Genomic DNA, 22,245 nt, shown 5'->3' with positions numbered 1-22,245 from the left:
CACAGTGGAAGGTTCCCAGTATCCACCCTACCAACCACTGGCTAAGCAGCTACTTGCAACTAATCACAGAATCACTGAATGGTTTGGTTTGGAAGGGACCTTAAAAGATCATCTAGTTTCAATCCCCCTACCATGGGCAGGGACACCTTCCACTATACCAGGCAGCTCCAAGCCCCACCCAGCCTGGCCTTGAACACTTCCAGGGATGGAGGACTTAGGTTCTAATGATCTGGATTCCTCAAGGTTCACTTGGAGAAGGTGAAGCACTGGTAATTAAACTGCTACGGCTGACCCAAAAAGGTTTCTTTCAACTCACTAAGGATCTCAATAGCCACTGCTGTGCATCATTTACACAGCAGGTATGTAAAATGTCTTGAGTTCCTTCACACCAGCACTTGCCATGCAAAGTTCATAGTTCCTCTTTAGTAAGGGCTAAACTTGAGATGCAACTTGTGCATATCTGAAGTATTTGGTGCATTACCACAGGCAGAACTTATTTCCAGACCTCATTCTCAGAAGAAATAGGTAGAGACCAGCTAAACTGCTGTTTTGCAAATGATTTTACTGACACGCCTCATTTCTTCCAACTTGTTCTCAGATTCCTTGCTATGATCACTTGACATTTCTCCATTTTCTCATTTTTGCTGTCAAACCCCTAGAAATTTCACCCAGGCCATACCCTAAGAACATTTTTTCTTACCTTCTCAAGCTCTTGCAAGTATACCTGGGCAATAACACAGGCTCTCTCAAAACAAGCCATGACTTCCTCCTCCCTCTCACACAGTCGAGCACGTGAGGCAATCGAGTTGGTTGAGCGCTCCAGTGACAAACCTGCAAAATGGCATCATCATCTTTAGCTGAAGCCCACCAACAGCAGTATGGCCATATTATTCTTAATTTACCAGCTGTTAGGAAGGCTTTTCCACATGTGGTTTCCCTCTCGATTTGATGACTTTCAGGATACTACCCCCATGAAAATAAAATTCCTACACATGCAAGGCATCTTTGTCATGCTGCTCTAACACACAGTGCCACTGCACACTCCTACCATGCTTTTCAAACACTTTATGAAGGCAGGACACACAATACCTCTGGTAGGAATCAGCAAACAGAGAAATTAAGGCCTACATTTCCAGAGACAGCTACAGATCTTGGGTGCTTCAATTCAGTGCCAGCCTGGCACTGAATTTGATCATTTCTAGGCATCTGCTACTTCAAGTGAAGCTTTCAATAAGCAGCAGTGCTGAGGGGAAAAAACAAACAAAAAAATTGCCCAACTGGAAAATTATACAGAAGCAAAATCGGAAAATCTGAGGCCTCTCTTGGAAAATCTGAGCACATGCAGATTGCTCATGGACACACAGCAAGCACTTGGCAAGGCACAGGAGACTCTTAACCACAAGATCATTCCCTTTCCAAAGGAAGGAAAAAACCCTGGGTTTTGTACTACTGAACTTCTTTCTTGTATCATTATCCAACACCACCAATAAACACAGAATATGTTAACTGAAGACACACAGCTAGTGGTCCCTACGTTAAAAATTTCTACTATCAGACCCTTGTCTGGCATCACACTGACATCCTTTACACCCAAATCTAATTGGATGGGCTACACATCCATATACCAGTTTTATTCTGATTGATACAGGTTCTTATGCCACACTGGATCTCTACAAGACACCACTGCTCGAAAACTTGGATCTTCACCAATCACAACTGCACCGACACCTCATAGCCCAACACACGTTGAAAAAAGTTCAGCAGATGCTTTCTGATTAATTTTACATATAACAACATTCCCTAATAACAACAAATATGTAAGATGCAATATAAAGTTCTAGTCTTCCCGACACAGATCCACAGAGGTGACAAAAAAAGAAAAGAATTCAGCTGTCCAGACAGCTCTCCAGTGAAGTAATTTTAACTGTTGCAGCATGTGGCAAGGGATTTGGGAGGACCCACCACAGGCACCAGCCATGCTTTCCTGGACTTCCACAGTTTGAGAAGCACAGCACCTCAGACTGCTCATTCCAGGAGTCTTGGCAACAAACTGCTGTGAGGCAGCAACAGGCAGCCAGGTTTCCCCATGATGTATGATACAGTCTGGGCGCTCATGCTGGAGGAGCCTGAGGTTCCTAGGCAGTCTTAGCTTTGTTTACTTCTGATGTCCAACATTTGTTCTGTCCCCTTGGTTACTCGGCGAGGAGTTTCCCTATCTCATGTCTTACATTAGAGCCAGACATAAGCGGTTAGTTCACTGGGTTGGGAAAAGGCCTCCCTGGTTCAAGCTCAGGAGGTGGCTCCCCACTCCTCCTATCCCCTCCCAAGTCACAAGTACACAGTGTGTGCTCCCTCAAAGATCTATATCTTGAAGGAACACACATTCATACCTTTCACCTCTGAAAATACAGACCAGAGTAGAACAGGAGGACTGAATTTACTTCAAACTGACAGGGTGTGTGGGACAGGGATGACAATCATTTTGCTGCTTTTAAGTAATGCCCAGTCTTTGTTTTCTTCTTCCTTCTGGTGAACACCTTGTACAGCATCCAGATATAACAGATTTTGTCTCTAGTTTGTCTATGAAGTCTCCGTCTTTATATGATGGGTTGTTTTCCTGTTATTTTGATGCTTCCATTTTCCAACCCCGTAACTTTGTAATGAGTGAAGGGAAAAAATGTTCATTAACTCTCTCTACAGCAAAAGAACAAACCAAAAGTATCCAGCGCTACAGTCAGAACAAATAACCTATAAATGTTCTTATACCCATCTCAGTTTTATCTACCTCTGAATTTCTAGTCATTTCTCTTAAGTGAAAATAAATTTTAAGAAGTCTGCATTTCAGAGTCATTTCCCTTAAAGTGCAAAGTAGGGCTGAGGGCCCTGCAAAAAAAATCCAGTAAGATCTACTGACATTCACATACAAGCAGCATTTAATCAAACCGCAAGAGGCATCCTAACACAGTCTGTATGGGGGCGTTTATCGTGGGAGATGTCACACAGATAGAAGAGGCTGATAAAAAGCCATTTACATACAGGCTACAGCCCACTGCAAGGAGTTACTACCTCTAAGCTCTGACATGGGGGAGGAAAGCAACCAGCCTCTGCCAGCATCAGGTACTGACAACAAATATGCCCATCCATGCAAGTCAGAAAAACAGAGCTAGGGCTGATCAGAGACAGGGGAAGGAACATATCCAGAAGGATTCTTACCACAGTAAGTATCCAGCAATACAGTGTGTTAAAACAGATACTATGCTACACTGCACTACTTGTAAAGGGCTAGAAGGAAAAATGACCCACATGATGCAACATTAGTCATGGTTCTCTCTCTATTACTGTATGCACTGACCTGATGTTATTTGAGTACAAAATCTTCTACAGAATCTAAACAGGGCTATTCTTCCCTACCACAGAAATGCAATGAAAAGAAAAATTAGAGCAAGCAGACTGCAAATGCAGTATACAAGGGGAAGAACAGAAGAAAACATAAGTTCCCTACTCTTGCAGCCACCAATTCAGTTCCCACTGTACAAGGTCCCACCAAAAAGATTTGCTTAGGATGCAGCTGGGTAAGACTTGAGAAGCCCACCAGCATAAAGAGCACCAATTCCACTAACTCTTGTCTATCCTCCAGTTGCCAGCACAGAAAAGACTTTGCAGCACAACACACAATTTAATTTCAACTCAGTTTCCACAATGTGTCAGAAAGCCACTAAAGTGCATATTACTTCCACACTGGGTTTAGCAAGCAAAGTGGAGCTATTGCAAAGACAGAATTAGCTTCCAAGTAAATCATAAGATTACACGCTTCCTTGTTAGCTGGTTAAGGAAAAGGGATTCAGGTATTTCTCACAATCAGCTGTGGTAAGAGAGTATCAACTTAAAGCTTATCTATACTAAGATTTTTCTCATATGAATCAGGTGCCCAAATTTAAATAGATACATACCTATATACTGTAGTAGTTTATCATACAGTGCAGACAGTTTTCTAACAGAGTATCTTAAGCCCAGGCTCAAGATTTCAAGACCTATTTTGAGATTATCCTTCTTTAAAAGAACAAATTCTACCCACTTTAGAGGAAGTAACTTTCTATGTATAGAAATGCTGCTTTTCTCTCCTGCATAAAGGCAAAGCTTCCATTCACCTCCTCTAGTTCTCCCAATGATTCATCTCTGGCTCTTCACCTTTCTATCATCTTTGCCCCTTCTTCCCTGCCCCCAAATCTAAGCTGCATTTATGTAAGAAAAATCCCAAATCTGTAAGGTTTATAAGATGTACCACTGAAGTAATCTCCTCCTTAAGTTGAAATGCACTGCTCTCAAATACAGAAATCTGAAAGGGGAAACTTTATGAAGGCGTATTTCCACTTTCATCTCAGTCATTCCTTGCCAAGGGAAGACACTGAAAACATATAGCTCTAATGCTATGAGGTGATATTATTACCAGAACTGGAACATCTATGTGCACATGGGCATGAGGTATCAGAGTCTCAGCAACATAAATGGGATGAAAATTCATGCTGGAAGGAATCCTTGAAGGTACATTGTCTGACTCACTACACAAAAAACGGCCAGCTCAAGGTGTTACCCAGCTTGGTCTTGAAAGCCTCAGTGCACAGATGGAAACTGCACACGGACTAGGGAGGAGATTAAGGTGGCTTTATTTTCCTATGGTTCATAAACTAGCTCACCAAACAGCAGCTCTCCTCCTTCCAAGTATGAACAATGTACCAATCCTTTCCTTTTTACACAGATTTCAAGCTTCCTATACTTGGATGTATTTAGACAACGAGGGAATCGGTGCAAGAATTCGGGATCATCACTTTCACCAACAGTGCTACCCTGCAGCTGCTAAAATCCCATGGCCCAGGAGCATCAGAGCTACCTGGCAAGCTGAAGAAGAGATCAAAGAAAAGCAACAGCATGAAGAGCATGAACCCAAACTCACGTGTTGCATCCCAGTGCTATGTGTTGAACACACCTATGGCAACATGAAGCAAAAGACATCTTAGTGTGGAACTTACAGCCCTGCCAACAGCACCAGCCCCAGTCTGCAGAGCAAGGTTCCCCTGTCTGTGCTCCTGGGCCACACAGACAGGCCAGCCTGGCCAGAAGACAGTGTGATGCTAACATAAGTGCATGCAATAGGTTTACTCTATGTACAGCAAGGTAAGTAATTTGTCTTGAGGTAAGCCATGCATGACGATACTGCATGGCAACAGCTGCTGCAAGGAAACTTGTTGTGTGCACATTCCCATCCTGCAGAATGCCAGGTCATTCCAGGTCACTGTCCCCAAGCAGAGGATGCACTTCACTTCTACCCTGTGGCCTTCAGTCTAGTTCCGAAATGTCGCTCTAGGAAATTAATTAGCATTGAAACAAGACTACTTTTAAGACTTCAAACATATACACGTGCATGCTGACTAATCAACATTCATTAGAATACCAAACACTTTTCAGAGACAGAATTCAAAAGCACAACCAAACCACTCTAGAGATGGTATTACAACCAGTGTGCCCTGCCAGCTAAGGTTTGAACTTAAGAGCACAGTCCCCAATTAACCTATTCCATTACAGTGTCTTGGAAAGCAAAATAGCCCAACTGTCAACAAGCAGCAGTTGGGATTAGTTAGACACAGGCAAGACCCAGCACCATGCATTATTTCTGCCACAATCCACAGCAGTTTAAATAATTCAAAACCTGGTCTAGACACTTTTCTCCCCAGCAACTAAGCTATGACGTTCTTCAGCAGGACTTATTTGCAATGGAAATAGAAGAGGGGGAAGAAAGACCTAGAAGCCCTTGATTTTGAACACATTGATTCATACTGCAGCCCATGAAAGGTGGGGACAAAGAGACAAGTTTTGCTGTTCAAAAAAGCTGCATTCTTTGCTGTTTCCTATTATACAGGATTATTGTAAATTTCTGGCAATCTGTTACATTCTCGAGGTATCTTTCATATAAAAGTCTCAAAGGTAAAAAAGCAGAAAATTCCAGTAGCCCCATGTACAATTATCTGAAGACCTTTCTAACTATAAACTGGAAAAAAGCTTGAACTTTAAGCAACCTGTGAAGGCTGCTCAGTTGCATCAATGCAGAACTCAAGACCTCCTTCTCCCCACTTTCCTAGTAGATGCAGTAAACCAATGTTACTCCAATTATTTTCAAAGCAGGAACTCTATCTGGTTAGACTTGTAAGTACAGCTCAAGTTTATTGCTAAAATTAGGACAGCTTTTTGATCAAGCGGCTGTGAAGCCCGAAGGCAGCAAGCACTCCCCTGAGACGCAACCTCAGTGTCCTGCCCTCAATCAATACTGCATAGGCTCTGCATCACACCGCATACCCTATCCATAGCAGAAATCAGCAGCTTTAATCCACAGACACTAATTCTTTGGTGCATATCCAGACCTGCTCAACTGGCTGTTCTTAACCTCCATGGCATGTCTTTTAATCTTTGCTTTAACCTGTAATACAGTGGTCTCCAAAATTCCTTTATCATATTAAGAAAAAAATCTGAGCAGGCATACTCAATATACGCATATAGCTACATACAGACATTGCTTCACAAACTATTTAGTATATATTTATGTGTTTATTTTTTCAAAAATACCTGCTAGATAACATGCTACTGGCAGCTACCTATCAGCAGCGAAAAGCCCTGCAAATTCAGAACATTTGACTTTTTGTAAAAGCAAAAAGGCAGTAAGTCACCTTTAAGTTTGACAACTATTTTAACCATTTTGCCATGAAATAACCACTGAGCTGTGGTTTGTACAGATTTTCATGGTCATTCCCATCTTATTACAAACTAGATTCTATTTAACTCTTATCATGATAAAGTCAACCTCAAATGCCGTTTGATAGATGCCATTCTACAGCACTTTGTGCATTTCTGGGCCAAACTGTGCTCCTAAGCAGTTCTTAATGTATTTCATTATTGAACCAGAATGTGGCAAGTTCTTTAAGATGAGATACGTTAGAAACATTTATACTTCCATGCTACTACAATACCAAGCCTCCCACACTGCCCAATTTCTTCTAATACCTGTTTTTTCAAGTCTTTGGCAATGTCTTCTGTGTCTCTTTCAAAGAAAAGCACTTTAGTCTGCTGCCATACAGGTTTTTTCATTACTTCAGCCATTTTTCCACAGCAGGAAGAACAGTGTTTCCCCAATGGTATCTTTTTTTCACATTTTGCTTTTACATAAGAAAGCTCAAGAGAGGCTTCTAAAAATTTAAGTACTTAATTGAGTGTCATTAGACTTCACTGATTAGATCCAATCCAATTGTCACTGCTTTTACCCAACTGAAGAGCTCATGCTAATAATGTAAGCGCTGACATTCTTATGATTCACTTGTGCTCCTATTTCTAGTATTATCTGAAATCCACAGGTTTTTGAGGGAATCTTTAAGCTACATATTTATTTCATAAGGGTTAGTTTAATTAAAACTAGACAATATACTACATAAAATCCACTTAAGTAGGCACAACTGAGCTTCAGCATATGAAAGTGAATGAAATAGTGAGGATGCCCTTCTACAGTGTGAAACATTCTGTTTTGTAAGACACTTTTGTAGGCTCCACATGACACAAGACCCTCTGACATACAGACTAAGTCAGGGAACCACTTTCAATAAAATACTGAAAATTTATTTCAATGTGAGGTTTTCGGTTTTTTTGCTGGTGGATTTTTTAAGAAAAAAATAAGTTATAGTATTTTCTTCTGTACCACAGTAAATCATCTTGCTCAACCTCTGGGGCACATGCACCACTTTGGGGGCCACTGCCATAACATATTGATTGTCCTGGTTGGTATAAGGGGCCACCTCCATTCTGTGACATCAAGATACATCTACTGGAGCAATGTTCTGAGGCACAGCAAACACAGGCGTGACCAGCAATCTCTGACAGCCCCACATCTAAAGATTTTGTCAACACCATCCACATCTATAAACTGTCACAGCATACTGCAGAAATTACTCTTGTTCCCCAGTCAAACTACAACAGGAAGAAACAGAAGAGAAAAAATGCTAAGTTGAAGGGGTACAAGGGAAAGGAGATGGTACTGATGACCAAGGACTGGAATTTACTCAGCCTGAGTTCATCTGCACTACAGTTAAGCAGCATCACCAGCAAGAAAGTTCTCTTCTAGCTGCAGAATCACTGAATCAGACTAGCTCTAGAATCCTGTTTTCAATTTTTTTGGCACCTGACTACAAGAAAGACCGTGAAGTGCTGGAGCATGTACAGAGAAGGGCAACAGAGCTGGTGAATGGTCTGAAGTAGAAGTCCTATGAGGACCAGCTGAGGGAACTGAGGGTGATTAGCCTAGAGAAAAGGAATCTCTCTAAAATTACCTGAAAGGAGGGTATAGCAAGGTGGGGATCAGTCTCTTCTACAAAATACCAAGTAATAGGACAAGAGAAAATGGCCTCAAGTTGCACCAGGACAGGTCTCAACTGACTATCAGGAAAAATTTATTCACTGAAAAAGCAGTCAGGCAATGGAACAGGCAGCCCAGGAGTCACCATCTCTGCAGGTATTTCAAAGATGTGTAGATGCAGTGCTTTGGGGACATTGTTTATTACTAGATTCGGCAGTGCTGGGTTAATGGCTGCACTTCATGACCTTACAGGTCTTTTCCAATCTAAATGATTCTGTGTGTATTTGGGGAGAAGAAGGGAGAGAAAGGAAGGGTAATTCATATTTCACTATGCTGATTTGTATCAAGCATTCAACACAATTCTACTTAAAGTTACTAGAATGGACAGAGCCTGCAAGGACTAACAGGCTTGTTGCCCGGTCACTTGAAAGACAGTCAGACATATGAAGCTTACTCCAGGGCACACCACCACATGGAAATCTTCCCATAGCCACTGGACACATACCATGCTACACAACACAGCCCCAGCACGACACCATCATCGCAGCCATCTAAAAGCTACCTCTAGCTTAGGCCATCTGTGAGAATGTTTGTATTCCTTCTCTTCTAGTGAAAATAAGCGTAGCATGTTGCTTCATTGAACCCTACAAACATTGTTCCATTTCCTCAGAAAAGCATGGGCAAATACTCTTCCACTGCCTGATGCTGCTAACCCCACAGCTTTAGAGAACTAAGTCATAGTGCAGAAGGTGGAGAAGGTTTTATGCATGTGTGCAATCACCACCTACAACTGTATATGGGGAAGGGAGCAGAGTAACTAAACTTTAACACTGCAGAAACCAAGTCACATTAACAAAAGGAACCAGAAGTTATTCCCTTTTTCTACTTCCCAAATTTCAGTAATCTGCATTTAGTGGCCTGCATCTAACTCCTTGAAAGTCTAAAGTAAACATTCATGCTGCATTTGTGCATAGCTGTGCTAGAAGTGCAAACTACTTCTGGAACAGTAAGCCATCGGATCCAGCAGCAGATAAAAGCTCATGGAGCGCAACAGAAAAGCCTAAAAGTGCATCAAGAACACCAAGGCTGGGCTTGGCAACTCTTTCACACCCAAGCAGGAAAGCAGTGGCACAAAGGCACGCTCTTAAAAATGCTTTTCTGAAACCCCAAATAAAACATACTAATACTAGGTGCTTTTATCAAGACATCAACATCTACAAAGTGGGGCTTTTGCCTATCAGACAGCTACTCTGATGTCAGCATGAATTAACAGCATGCTTCCTGTCTTGCTGTCAGAACTGTGATAACCAGCACTTTGAAGTGCGTACCAGTATAGAAAAAAGTCTCTCTCTCTCTTTCTCCCTTTCATGTGGATTAACATTTAAAAGATGCATCTTTTGCCAAGCAAAAGTGAAAACAAGTTCCGCCAACAAAATGTCTTATTTTAATTTTAATGTCCTGTTGTATCATACATCCTTTTGGTTAGGACTCAATTTTTCTAATGGCCAGGCAGAGAAACTAATTTTATTATTTAGGTTCCGTTTAATGGGTCACATGTCCCACAGATCTCAGTTCTCAGAGAGACAAATCTCAACCTTTTGTAGTCATGAGAGGATTCCAGCAAAGGAATTCATGCCCTGCCCCACCAGATCCTTAAAAAAGAAAAAACCAAACAAAACAACACATACAAAAAACCAAAGAAAAACCATACACACACAAAAAAACCACAATAAAAAAAATCCACCCCAAAACAAAAACCCAACACAAATTCTTCTCTTCTCTTCTACTGTGTCCCACTAAGTTCTACTTAGTCGCATCAGCAGTTGAAATTAATGACAAAAGTAACGTCACGAAGGAGCTGCCAGTAGAGGAACAGCAGTTAAGTAACAGAGAACTGCAAGCATATATATCATCTCAAAAGCAGCATGGAGGTTAACAGTTGCACGCTGGCAAGTGTTCATCATCCTCATGAAGCCCATTATCACTGAAAAGCTGTATCTGCATATGAAAAAAAGTGAAATCGAAGTTTTAGGTAACTTTCCCCTGAACCATCACCCAAACCTATGCTCTTCTCATCTCAGCTTTGTGCCCAGTATAATGCTGGCTCTTCATGATCAACAGGCTTTGCTAAAGCCAATGAAAAACAGTGGTGTTGTCTTAACCTTCCTAAAGAAGGAAGGTTCTAGATACCCTTCACAACACTTCAATGAACTCAAGTGCCTCAGTCAGCATCATCACTTCCAAGGTGGGCAGGTTCCAGACAGCAGTGAATTGGGACCCCTGGGAGGTCACAACATATTAAAGTAACAACCCTTCTGGTTTAAATGGGATTATTAAAGTATAGAGGATTTAGACTTTCAAGTAAAAGCCTACAGTACATACGCCATAATGTCACCAGTGCCTAAGCAACACGATACTTGACACTGAAATTAATGGAGAAAGACAGAGAGGAAATTCAGGCTCAGGATTTTTATCCCTGTACCTTACAAGCTGCTGCCCATTTCTACTAAATGGGTACACTGCCCTCAGGTCAGACAGGAATAGCAATGCAGGCAGGATGAAAACTCAGCTTCTAGGGAGGGTGGGGCCAGCTGTGCTGGAAGGAGGTAAAGAAGATCTGAGCTCCCTCTACTTTTGCTACTCGCAAATTTGAGTACTTTCCTTGCAGCCATGTGGCTCCTAAACAACAATACAGAAATGGAACATCTTTATCTTGACATGGGCTATTACAACATGCTTTCACTTTTCTCCATTAGTGCCTAGAGAGAATACAAAGCAAACTACTTAGCTGAACATGGAAACAATGTCTTCAACCTTCCATTAATCCATTTCCTGCACTTGTCTCCATCGAGTAGACAAGGTATGTTCTTACATAGTATGATATACACACTTTTAGGTATTACAGCAAATTTTTCTTAAGGAACTTCAAAAGCTCTTAGAAATTATCCTGTAGTAAAAATCTCAAGCACAAGAGTATGTATAACCACTGGGAGGGGGTTTTTGGCATGCAAGAAGTGGAACAGTACTCCAAACACTGTCTGCAAAAAGGAGAAGGCATCCTGAAAAGTGCTATGCCCTCTAAAATGAGGGACAGACTCAGAAAGTGCATGCACAGTCCATCAAGAGGGTTATAAAAACCTGAATTAAAAATACTTCTGACAAAAAGAAGTTAGAAGTGTAAATTCACTTTCAAAATAAGCTTATGAAATAAATTATTTCATAATTCCCTACAAAACTATATGATGTTTCCAAACTCAATTGATCTGTATTTGAAATTGCTCAATCTACTGGTACTCAAAATCATCCCACACAGTCTGTATTCCAGAACACTCCACAGTTTCATCTACAATATTATCATCTCACTTACCAAAAACTAAGTGGACAAAAATCTCATTCTAGAGAAGCTAACAGGAAACTCTAATTAAAAGTAAGGCTGCATAAGTTAAGACAATAACACACAATAACCCATTAATGTTACTTGAGTGGAATATATCCTTGCATTATGGGATTGGTAGCATTTAGTAAAGAAATTAACTAGAAAAGTTAGTAGCTTAGGACCTGAAATAAGAGTTTGATGGAGCACTGGAATAGCCTTTAACATAGCCTTCTTCTTGCAAAGAGCACAAAATAGAAAACACACACCCCAAACCTTACTTTTCTCCCTTTCCATTCTCTCTATTATTTCGTTCAATGAACCAATAATTAATGAAATAAAAACGAACAGGAAAGCTTATTTTTCCCATTTTAATCTATGATTTTTTAAAAATGTACACATGACAAGAAATTTATCAGCTTATCAGAAACACTGAGTTAAATAAATTCATTTATTAAACTGAAAATTCTTAATCAAATTCTTTAGAGAGGAGGGAAAAGTAGATTTACCAGAACACAGCTTTGCAATAAAGCTATCTTTAACTCTACATTTTATTCTAATTTTTAAACAAAAGCAACTGAATACAAATCTCACCTAGGAAATTATTCATCATGTGAAAAATCATATTAGAAAAAGGGATGACACACAAGCAAATGTCAAAATTAAAAATTCCAATTAAGTATATAAAGAAGTGTGTGATACATCCTCTGATTAGCTAGAATGAACAACTTTAATACCAAGCTTCCATTTACTGTATGCAAACCTACTGTTTTTAACAGTAGTACAAGTCAACAAAATAGGAAACTAATTAACAATCACTAAGAGGTTTAAAACAGTTTATTCAAATTTTGAGGCTTCACTTGGTCAATTTAAAACCATGAGTAAAACCAAGCAAATAGTTTTCAAACCTGCTGAGTAAAAGGTCAGGTTTTCTGTTTATCTCTGTGTGATATTACCATTCTCCTTTCAGAACTCCACCAGAATCTCCAAACAACCACTTCCAGTATTAGAAACCCAAGACAATCATTTCACATGGGGAGAAAGCAGAACAATATAAATCAAAGTATACAGATCTCATCACCACTGAATTTTTAAAAGATACAACCACAAGAGAAACAGGAACACACGTAAGCTCAGCAATTTTTTCTAAGACTGAACAAACACAAAATAATCCAAAACAAGATGTGCTGAACCCAGGACACTGGAAGCAGGTTCCAGTCTGTTTATCATTATTGAACTCAGGAAAAACCGCCACGTGATAATTTCAAGGTTTTGCTTTCAGAAATATCACTCACAGATCTTAGGAGAGCTCCAAAGATCAGTGGCTTAATCCAGCAATGTTTGTCTCAAGACTTCATCTTTGGTTTTTCAAAAGTGTCACACCACAGATCTTAAGCATCTTTAAATTACTAAAATGGGTCCAAGAACAAAATGTAGATATCTCTGAACCACTGCACTAACACAGTCATTTCCTCGTAGATATGACTGGTGGTTGGATTTGTTACAATAAAACACAGACAAGACCAAGGCTTCTTACAGGCATATTATCACCTTGTTCTCTTCCACATCTTTCTGAAGATCTAAAAAGACCAAGCTCACATTGCAGCTTTTTGACAAAATGGGCATCTTTTCTGAAGTTAAAAAACCCCAAAATCTAAAGAACAAAACCACTTAGAAACAAAATTACAAAAGATCAATCTCAACTTAGTCTGCAGTCCTCTCACAGTTACCAGAGAAGAGGCTGTATTGTACACCACCATTCACATCAACTGCGTCAGATGCCATTTGAAGAGGTTAGGAATCACCCCAGAACACCCAGAACTTCTGACTCTACAGAGAGTTCAGACTGAAGCTGCACAAACTAAACTCACCCTGAGTTGCCAAATAGCCAATAATAACACAAAAATTACTAAATTACAAAAATTACAGGATGGACTGGGAGAAAAGGAGAAAAACAGGCAGTGGGACTTCTACAGCTTTAACTCCCTAGAAATCCATTTAGAAACTAGATACCATGTGCAATCCTCTGGCATTGCTGCACAAATATAGACAGGTAGCTACCTCCAGGCTACCCCACACCAGGTAGAGAAGTCCAGTGCCTGGCCTGAAAGACATGGGGAGCCCCTCAGCACAGGGCTGACTCACCTTGCAGCAGCTCTGACACATCCCTGTCCACCAGCTAAAACCCCTCTCAGTCATTACAAAGACAAGACTCACAGAACACACGAGCCCTGCCTGACTCTCCACCACCAACAGCCTGCCTCAGTTAAAGCAGCTCTCCTCCTGCTCTCAGCAGCACAGCAAACATTGCCATATCATAGAAGCCTCTTTCTTGGAGCTTAGCTATGCTGAAGCCCCGGCTAGAGCTACACAGCACTTTGTAAGGGTTAGGTATAGCCTAACCAACTACCAGGAAGACTTATTCCTTTTGAACAGAGGGATATCTGCAGAGTTTCTGCAGCAAGCACAGAGGGAAACCAGTGGGCTCTAACAGCTACACAGTTTGTTCTGAAGTCTTTTTTGCTTGCTGTTTCAAGTGGACATCAACAGGTAACAAAGCCACAGTGTGTCCCAACTGAATTAGAAGCAAAGTTTGCTTACTCAGTACGAGTTTATGCAACACAGAGCTGCTTGCATCAGACTACCAGCAGTAATATGAACTGAGCAGAAGTGAAATTTTAAGGAGGGACTGGACTTCATGGAGGATGGGGAGGAAGCAGACAAGTACAAACCAACCACCTTTTAACTAACCAGAGAGGTTAAAATTAGTCATAATGAAAAAATCAAACAATTGTCAGAGCTCCACTCACAGCGCCCACAAAACTTGTCTCCTCACAGTGCAGGGATTTAGAAACAGAACAGGAAGCAGCAGTCAGATGAGACACTGGAGAATTTTGCTCTCTGCCATTTCTCCTGTGACTTGTCAATTGCACAAGCCCTCATACTGATAAAGAACTTAAGCTTACTTCTTGAAACTCGCCTTGTGTGGAAGTTTAGCGAGAAGACAAGCAAGAAATTTTTTCCCTGCTCAGCTTCTTCAACCCAAACATCAGGGTACAAATCCATACTGCCTCTTACCATTATTTGAACCCACTACATGCTGTGAAGAGATTTAGTTCAACACCCACCTTCAGTGTTGCAGAGGTTAAAAGGTGCTCTAAGGAAGGAAACTTGTTTTTGCTGGATTATTACAACGGGTTTTTTCTGTACAACTCCTCCCACTGTATCCCACATGTTTCTTGTTACATCTTTGTTCATTTCCAATGTTAAAAGGACAGGTGTCAACATTAAAAAATAAGCCTTTTATCTGACTGTTCTTCGTTCCATGACCTTCCCAGCCTAATCCTGAGTGCCTGAGAACCTGTGCTGCCATTCTGCATACAGGCATAACTCAGCAGTATTATCTACACAAAACTGAGGCAGTTCCAATTTCCCACTATGAGGTGACACAAAGTTCTGCTGCTTTTAACTAATGCTGGATGAACAGGGATATTCTATTAAACCAATGGCTTTCTCCCATTTCTGAAAATGTGAACAACAAATTGAGTGGGGAACCTAACTTTTGCCTTGAAATAGACAGGACTGTGGCTTTTCTGAATATCTGCCTAAATGGCCCCTGCAAAAATTTTACTATGAGCAACATTCAAGAGTATTTTTAAAGAAGGCTTCAGATTGCATAAACAACCAATAGTTCAACAAAGACAGTAATATAGTATGAATTAACATAATTTCTGGAGAGATACCAAATTAAAAAGGGGAATAAGAAAAATCTACGGCACAAAGTATCAATGAATTTTAAATAATTCAACTCCATATTGTTATTTGCCCTGCAGAAGCAGCCTGGACACACATTTTAAAATGAAAATTTAAATCTACACTGCTATTGCTAGAGCTACCTACACAAAGTGCTAACATAAGAGTGGCTTAGGGAACATGGCATGAGGGAACAGTGATCCTGCAGCAGTGAGTGCCCTCTCCAAACTCAGCTGGACAAGCTCCACTCTGCTGGACTTTTTTCCGCCAGCAACTTTGATAGAATACTGAGTGATTTACTACACTCTTAATATCTTAGCTTATATGAAAATAATCATCGTGGAGGACAAAGACTGTGGAATCATAACAGCACAGAGGTTTCTCTGCAGTGGCAGAGACTGCATATGGTTTACAGGGGCAACACAGTATTTACATTCCATGTTAAACCACATGGGAAAGAAACCAAAACCATTGCCTGACGCTCTGAGGCAAACGCCTCCAACATCTTCATATGTAAGTTAGGTAATCAACACAATACAAGGGGTCTTGTAACAACAGGGTTATTCCATCAGTTTCCACACACACATTATCATTACACTCACACCTCACCAAGGGTGGTTCCCAAGAAGGACAGTGCATCTGGTTCCCAATAAGGACAGTGCATCTCCTTCAGACTCTGGAATGCACCAGGAGCTGCTCTCAAATACACAGCTGAGAACACACTGGCAACTACTTGCTCCACTGCGCCATGCAAGTGTCAGTGTGAGGTACAAGTAAATTAGTCCTGCTCCACAAAAGCTCATTAATGAAGCAGATTTGATCAGTACCAAAAGAAACAAAAATCAAAGCAAGCAAAGCAGCACAACAGGGTTTCAAAAAAAGCAGAATGACTCAAATTATTATCAGTAATACTAGCAGCCCAGTCAAACAGTATTTTGGGTTGATTTGGTTTCACTCTTTTACATACCAGTTGAAGGTATCTGATCATCAGAGTTCTCATTCACCTAATTAGCTGGTGGACATGCTGAAAAGAGTAGAAAGCAGTAGATAGGTAGCAGTACTTCAGCAACATTTATAAAGGAACCGAAAGCAAATGAAGGAGAAGATTACTGATCTTTTTCTCCTCCCAAGTCAAAAACTGACAAGGGTCTTTCCCCCATTCAAAAAGGAAATGCAAATTCACTACCCACAGAGGTAGTTTTAACTAGAATCTCTCAAACAGTGCAATGTCTATAGAGTTACAAGGGGGAGGAGAGATTCCTGTTTGTACATAAGGTCTGATACTGTGTGACATGCATTGCAAAAATATACTACCTGCTTTGAAAGCACATATTCCGTTAGTCCAAAGTTTAAAACTTGGAGACATCGTTGTTGTTTAATTCACAGAAATCACTGACAAGTACAAGTAGATGAACTCTTTCTGACAGAAAGCATAGGCCCCAATTCAGCCAAGGGCTTAATTTAGATGTTCCCAAAATGGACACACAAGCTCAAGCATGTCACTGACTTACAGCCAAGAGTTACCACAAGATTTCCAATTTCAAGCTTTTCTTTAAAAGCCAGCCAAGTTTAAAAACCATGGACTAATACTCCATAATGCCTTTAAGTTTGAACTACACAGACCATACCATGTAGGATCTTCTACAGCATACATCTTTGCCCTATTCCTGCTCCAACCAAACCATTTGGAGAAATAGCTTCAACCTAAAACCAGCATATTTCAAATACACATACACAATCCTTTACCTTTAATAACAAAGGCTTCAGTTATCAAACGCAGCATGTACAGAGGTTCATCTTTGGTTGAAAGGTCATCAATTCCTGCTTTGGCATACATGCTAATAGCATCTCTGTAGCATCCCTCCACATAATGAAGCTTTCCTAGGATCAGCATAGCTTCTGTCATATACTTCGGCTGAAATGGAGCAGAGAGAGAAAAAGTGTTAACAGGGTGAAATACCAGACAGGAAGAATGAAGTACTCCACAGCAAATTAGGCAGCTTCAGACTTCTTTCCTCTCACAACTGCAAGGGCTAGGCTCATGAGAGCAGTAGCCAATGAAGGTCAGGCAACCGCTTCAGAGCTCAATTTTGAAATACAGTTTGTAAGCCAACTCTTTGGTCTCAGCTGACTTGCTCTTACCGATTTAGCAGCCACAAAGAGTGCATAAAAGGCTGGCACTGTCAGAATTGCCTACACACACACACACTAAGAAAAACCCCTGCTTTTAAACTAGACAGTAGACATCACTTTTTAGACCAGGGCTCCCCTCTCTTCTGTATATTTAACTAAAGAGAAAACTCCCAAATTTTCTTTAGTTGTCAAAGAATTTTCACACAACAGTGAAAAAACAGAAGGCACACCTGCTATTTCTAAGATTCATTTTGTTTAAGGATTGAAAACGTATGTAACAGAACCTCAGTAAAACACATCTGTTCAGACCCTCTGGAAAGCATGAAAAGGTTCCTAAGCCTTCATACCCATTTTTTTAATACATGCAACCAACACAGGGTCAATATTGCATCAGTAGCTAAAGAAACTGTAATGCCAATTCATGCAGCCAAACTAAACACAAGGAACTGGAAGAATTCAGTAGTTCTGACTGTTAATGGGGCTAAACTATAAAGAGGGTTGGACAGACCCCTCTTCCTTACTCTCTCCCATTTTATGCTCTAAATAGGCTGACCTTGCTCATTGGAAATTAGCATGGTGAAAGTACAATATACATTTCCAACCTAACTAAACTAGCCTGGCAATTTCAAGACCAAAAGTAATACAAGTCTAGAACAGATTGCTGTAATTCATTTACATCTAAACACAGTTATGCAACTGTGTGTCAAAGGACACCAATGCAGCAGCAGCCATCAAAACAGAGTGTTAAAACCCTCCTGCTCTGCAGAAGCTCTGCAGCTGAGTTGACAAGCAGCTACTGGCCACACACCCAGATCACAAAACAAAATAAAAGCATTACTTCTCTAATAGACACCAAAGGCAGTGATAGGCTACAGTCCTCCCAACAGAATCCTAAGATCCTGACAGCAGCTTGCAGCTCCAATCAGGAGCTACCAGCTGTGCAAAATTCCCTCAGATCTGGAGCAGCAGGAGGTCACTCCGCTGTGCTGGCCTGACAGCACCTTATGTGGCCACACTCCACTACCCGAGAGCAAATCTAAGCATTCATCCTGCTTCTTTCCAATTAAAAAAAAAAAAAAAAAGAAATTGGATACGCCCTTGTAGCACATAATTTCTTTGCATATGAAAAAGCAAGTCTCACAACATTAAATCCTGCCTAGGGGAATTATCAGTCTCTTAGTATCACCTACAATGCAGCACTGTATATCCATAGACACGAACAGGCAACACCCACACCTTGTAGCAGACTAATAATCATATGAAAAAAGCAACCAGTTGGCAGGAATTATGATGATAGAGCTCACTTACTCTTAGCTTCCCTCTGCTCAAGATATTGGTCAGATACTGTTTAGCTTCACTTAGTTTGGGCTCACTCTTCTCTGACAGTGGAATGGAGTCCTTCAGTTTGGCAAAATTTTCCTTCAAACATTCCTCCAGCAGAGCCTCTGCAAGCAGCAAACTCCCATGGTCCTCTGAAAGCACACACCAACCAACAAGAAACATTGCTTACTGCCATACTGATGATAAACAGAATTACAAAAACAAAACAACACACCTTTGAGACAGACAACAAACTCAAATGAGGGGATAAGGAAGAACTCGTAGACAAAAAAAAAAGTTCCATTAACTTTTATCTAGTGGAAACAGCATGCTTTGTATGGAAAAATGAAACAACACTTTGTTGTAACTTGAAGATTTTCCCTCCTTAATCCTTTAATTTTGGCAGCACCATTCCTTCTTACATTGTCACTAATATAACAGTTAAGAATTTTCATCACAAAACTCATTTTCAAAAATATAAGAACAAACTCTGCAAACATTTCAGTGCATGCTTTTTATTTACAAAGGTATTAGCATGATCTGAATGCTTTAGACTACAGAGAAGTAATTGCATCAAAAACTTCAACTATTTTCCTGAAAGTATACAGAAAAAAAATTAAAAATATAAACTATACAGATTCCACACATCCATTACTCTGCTGTAATTAACATGCCACGTAAACAACTATTTTCCTGAAAGTATACAGAAAAAAAATTAAAAATATAAATTATACAGATTCCACACATCCATTACTAAAGGCACACAAGGACTGATCCTCTGCTGTAATTAACATGCCACGTAAGACTCTTTCTACATTAAAATCCATCCCTGCTCAAAGTTCCACAAAAGAGACTCTCAAACACAGGTAGCAGCAACAGATACAGGATGAAGCATCGTGCAATGTGGCACTCGTGCTGAAAAAAAAAGTTTCATCTGCCAGAGTACTCAGAGTTCTTACATGACAGGCCCACTTCTGCAGTTCCTTCATCTATAACAACAGTACCTCCATCAGCAGACTAGTGGGTCAAGGCAGGTAAGGAAATCTCTGAATACCAAAGAGCCCAGCCCTACATTCCATGTACATGGCATATACATGCCATGTTTCAAAGTCCGAAATTTGAGAATGAGTGGAATGCAGCAGTGTACCTATTTCTGTATTTTCAGCCCAGGAGACACCTCATGCCCACTTTCTACCTATATACCACCACACACAGCATATAATAACTGTGGTGGTTTAGACTTTTTTGTTGTTGTAACTTAAGTGTTCAGCTACACATCAAATTATAACCATAGCTCTTCCTGCTCATTTGCAGGTCTGCAACTAAACAAAGTACAGGTACATAAAATGGGAAAGTGTAAGAGTTCAAGTATATTTCCCACCCAAACTTGCATGCAATCATTTCTACACACTAAAGTGCTTTCAGGTAGTCATTAACCTCTCACTCAAACTTAAGGAATTAGGTAAGATCATAGACAATTAAGAAATAAATACACAAAACCTCACAAAGCAAATACCTCACAAAGCAAATTTAAAAAATCCCATCCAAACACACAATCATTTCTAGAAGCACAAAACCTGCTGAAAGAAGTTCTATAGCAGTAACAAAGCATTACTCTTTCGTAACTAGCAAGTTATGATGACATAGCAGCAAATTAACAAATCATGTTTTTACAGCAATTGTACTGTTGTTATACCTCTTAATTACAAGGGAAGAAACTACTGTGAACTCTTCAACTACTAATGCTCCCAAAGTTCATGGTGATCTCTGCACCTGGGAAAACACAGCTGAAACCTGACTAAAGTTCAAAGGTTGGCCATACGATTCTCAGCACAGGGCTCAATCTGTATCATGTAAACACTAGGAAAGCCTCAAAAATAAACATTAATTAAACTACCAACATCTCCCCCATCATGGTTCTCACAGTGCAGTTTAAAGCATCCCAAAAAGCTTCAATACTAGGGCCATATTCTGGACATGATCCCCTAAAGAAGGGGGTTTATTCCCAGAAGTAGCTCTTCTGACTTCAGTGGCAGAACCCTTTGTACCACTACCGCGGGTCCTGTTCACAGCTTACTTGCTGACCTCAGACTGAGTTATGCTGCCTCACTCGTTACAAAAGATTGCATAAAAAAAAATAAATAAAAAAAAAAAAAAGGCAGCAAATCAGTGTGTTGCAAGAGAGGGAAAAAAATACTAATATACTTGCTATTTATGAAACCTGTTTTACATGTGAAAGCCTTTGAGTAAAGCAGTGCCCCTCGCAAACGGAGACACGGAACACAGGGGCATCTACCCAAGGACAGGGCAGGAGAGAACCAGCGTGACACATATCGAAAAGCTGAAGAGACCTTCCCAAACGGGGGCAGCCCGGCCGCAGCCCAGTCGGGCCGGCTGCGGCCAGGGCGGGCTCGGAGCCGGGCAGCCCCACCTGCGCCCCGGCGCTGACCGCGGCGGGGCGGCATCCCGAGCGCTCGGCAGCCGCCCCTCGCTGCCCGGCGGGCTCGGCAGCGCTGACACGAATAGGAAGCGCAGCGTGATCTTCCCGAGCGCTGCTTCCTGAGCTCCCGCCGCCTCTCGCACTCATCCCTCCTTCCCTCCCGCTACGGAGCCGGGACGCGGGCACGGGACGGCAAACGACGCCCCGCAAGCCGGGGCGGCCGCAGCTCCCGCCCACGCCAGCCCACCGGCACGGGGCTGCCGAGACCGGGCGGCGGCAGGGAGCGAGCAGCCGGCTCCGCCGCCGCACGCCCGGGCAGGTCGGTACCGGCGGCCGCCCTGCCCGCCCCCCGCCGCCGCTTACCCGCGTCCTGCGCGCCCCTCGCCGCCTTCGCCTTGCGCGGGGGCCGCGGCGGCAGCAGCTGCTGGGCGAGGTGGCAGAGCCGCCCCCACTGCCCCTCCGCCCGGCACCGCTCGATCTCCACCTCCAGCTTCACGTGCGAGTGCGAGGCCTTGGCCGCCATCTTAGCGCCGGGAGAGACCCGCCCCGCCCCGGCCCGCGGGGAGTCCCCGGCGGCGCCTCCCGAGCTCTGCTGCCGGGGCTGCGGATCCGCCAGGTGCTGGGGGGCGGGGGCGGCCGGGACGTCCTGCCCGAGGGCTGCGGTCGGGGACAGCGCGTCCGCCATGGCCGCCACTCCCTGACGCCTCTAGCCTGACACCCGGGCACGGAGCCGCGTCCTGCACCAGCGGCCGCTGTTCCGGCACCGCGGGTGTGGCCCCTCGTTCCCTTGCGGGCGAGACGGGCCGGGAACGCTGATTCCCCACCGCCGCCCACAGA

General features: G+C 42.0%; 1 protein-coding gene across 3 annotated transcripts in view; it reads right to left on the bottom strand.

Annotated features, from left to right (window-relative positions):
• The window catches only part of TTC7A (tetratricopeptide repeat domain 7A), a 172,364-nt gene extending 150,154 nt beyond the window's left edge, over window positions 1-22,210 (bottom strand). For 2 of the 3 annotated variants that reach the window (XM_041476948.1, XM_041476949.1), the window contains exons 1-4: window positions 21,772-22,210; window positions 18,957-19,120; window positions 17,262-17,430; window positions 701-831 (exon numbers count right to left, since the gene is read on the bottom strand). In XM_041476948.1, the coding sequence (XP_041332882.1) occupies window positions 701-831; window positions 17,262-17,430; window positions 18,957-19,120; window positions 21,772-22,093 (786 nt within the window). In that variant the 5' untranslated portion in view covers window positions 22,094-22,210. Of the gene's footprint in view, window positions 1-700; window positions 832-16,482; window positions 16,532-17,261; window positions 17,431-18,956; window positions 19,121-21,771 lie in introns of those variants that run through there. The other variant, XM_041476950.1, reaches the window with a different exon arrangement.
• Between the last annotated feature and the right edge of the window lie 35 nt (window positions 22,211-22,245).

This window comes from Pyrgilauda ruficollis, unplaced genomic scaffold, assembly GCF_017590135.1.
Source record: "Pyrgilauda ruficollis isolate IOZ18807 unplaced genomic scaffold, ASM1759013v1 scaffold4, whole genome shotgun sequence".
NCBI classification, from domain to species: Eukaryota; Metazoa; Chordata; class Aves; order Passeriformes; family Passeridae; genus Pyrgilauda; species Pyrgilauda ruficollis.
This window is presented reverse-complemented; position numbering and strand designations above follow the sequence as displayed.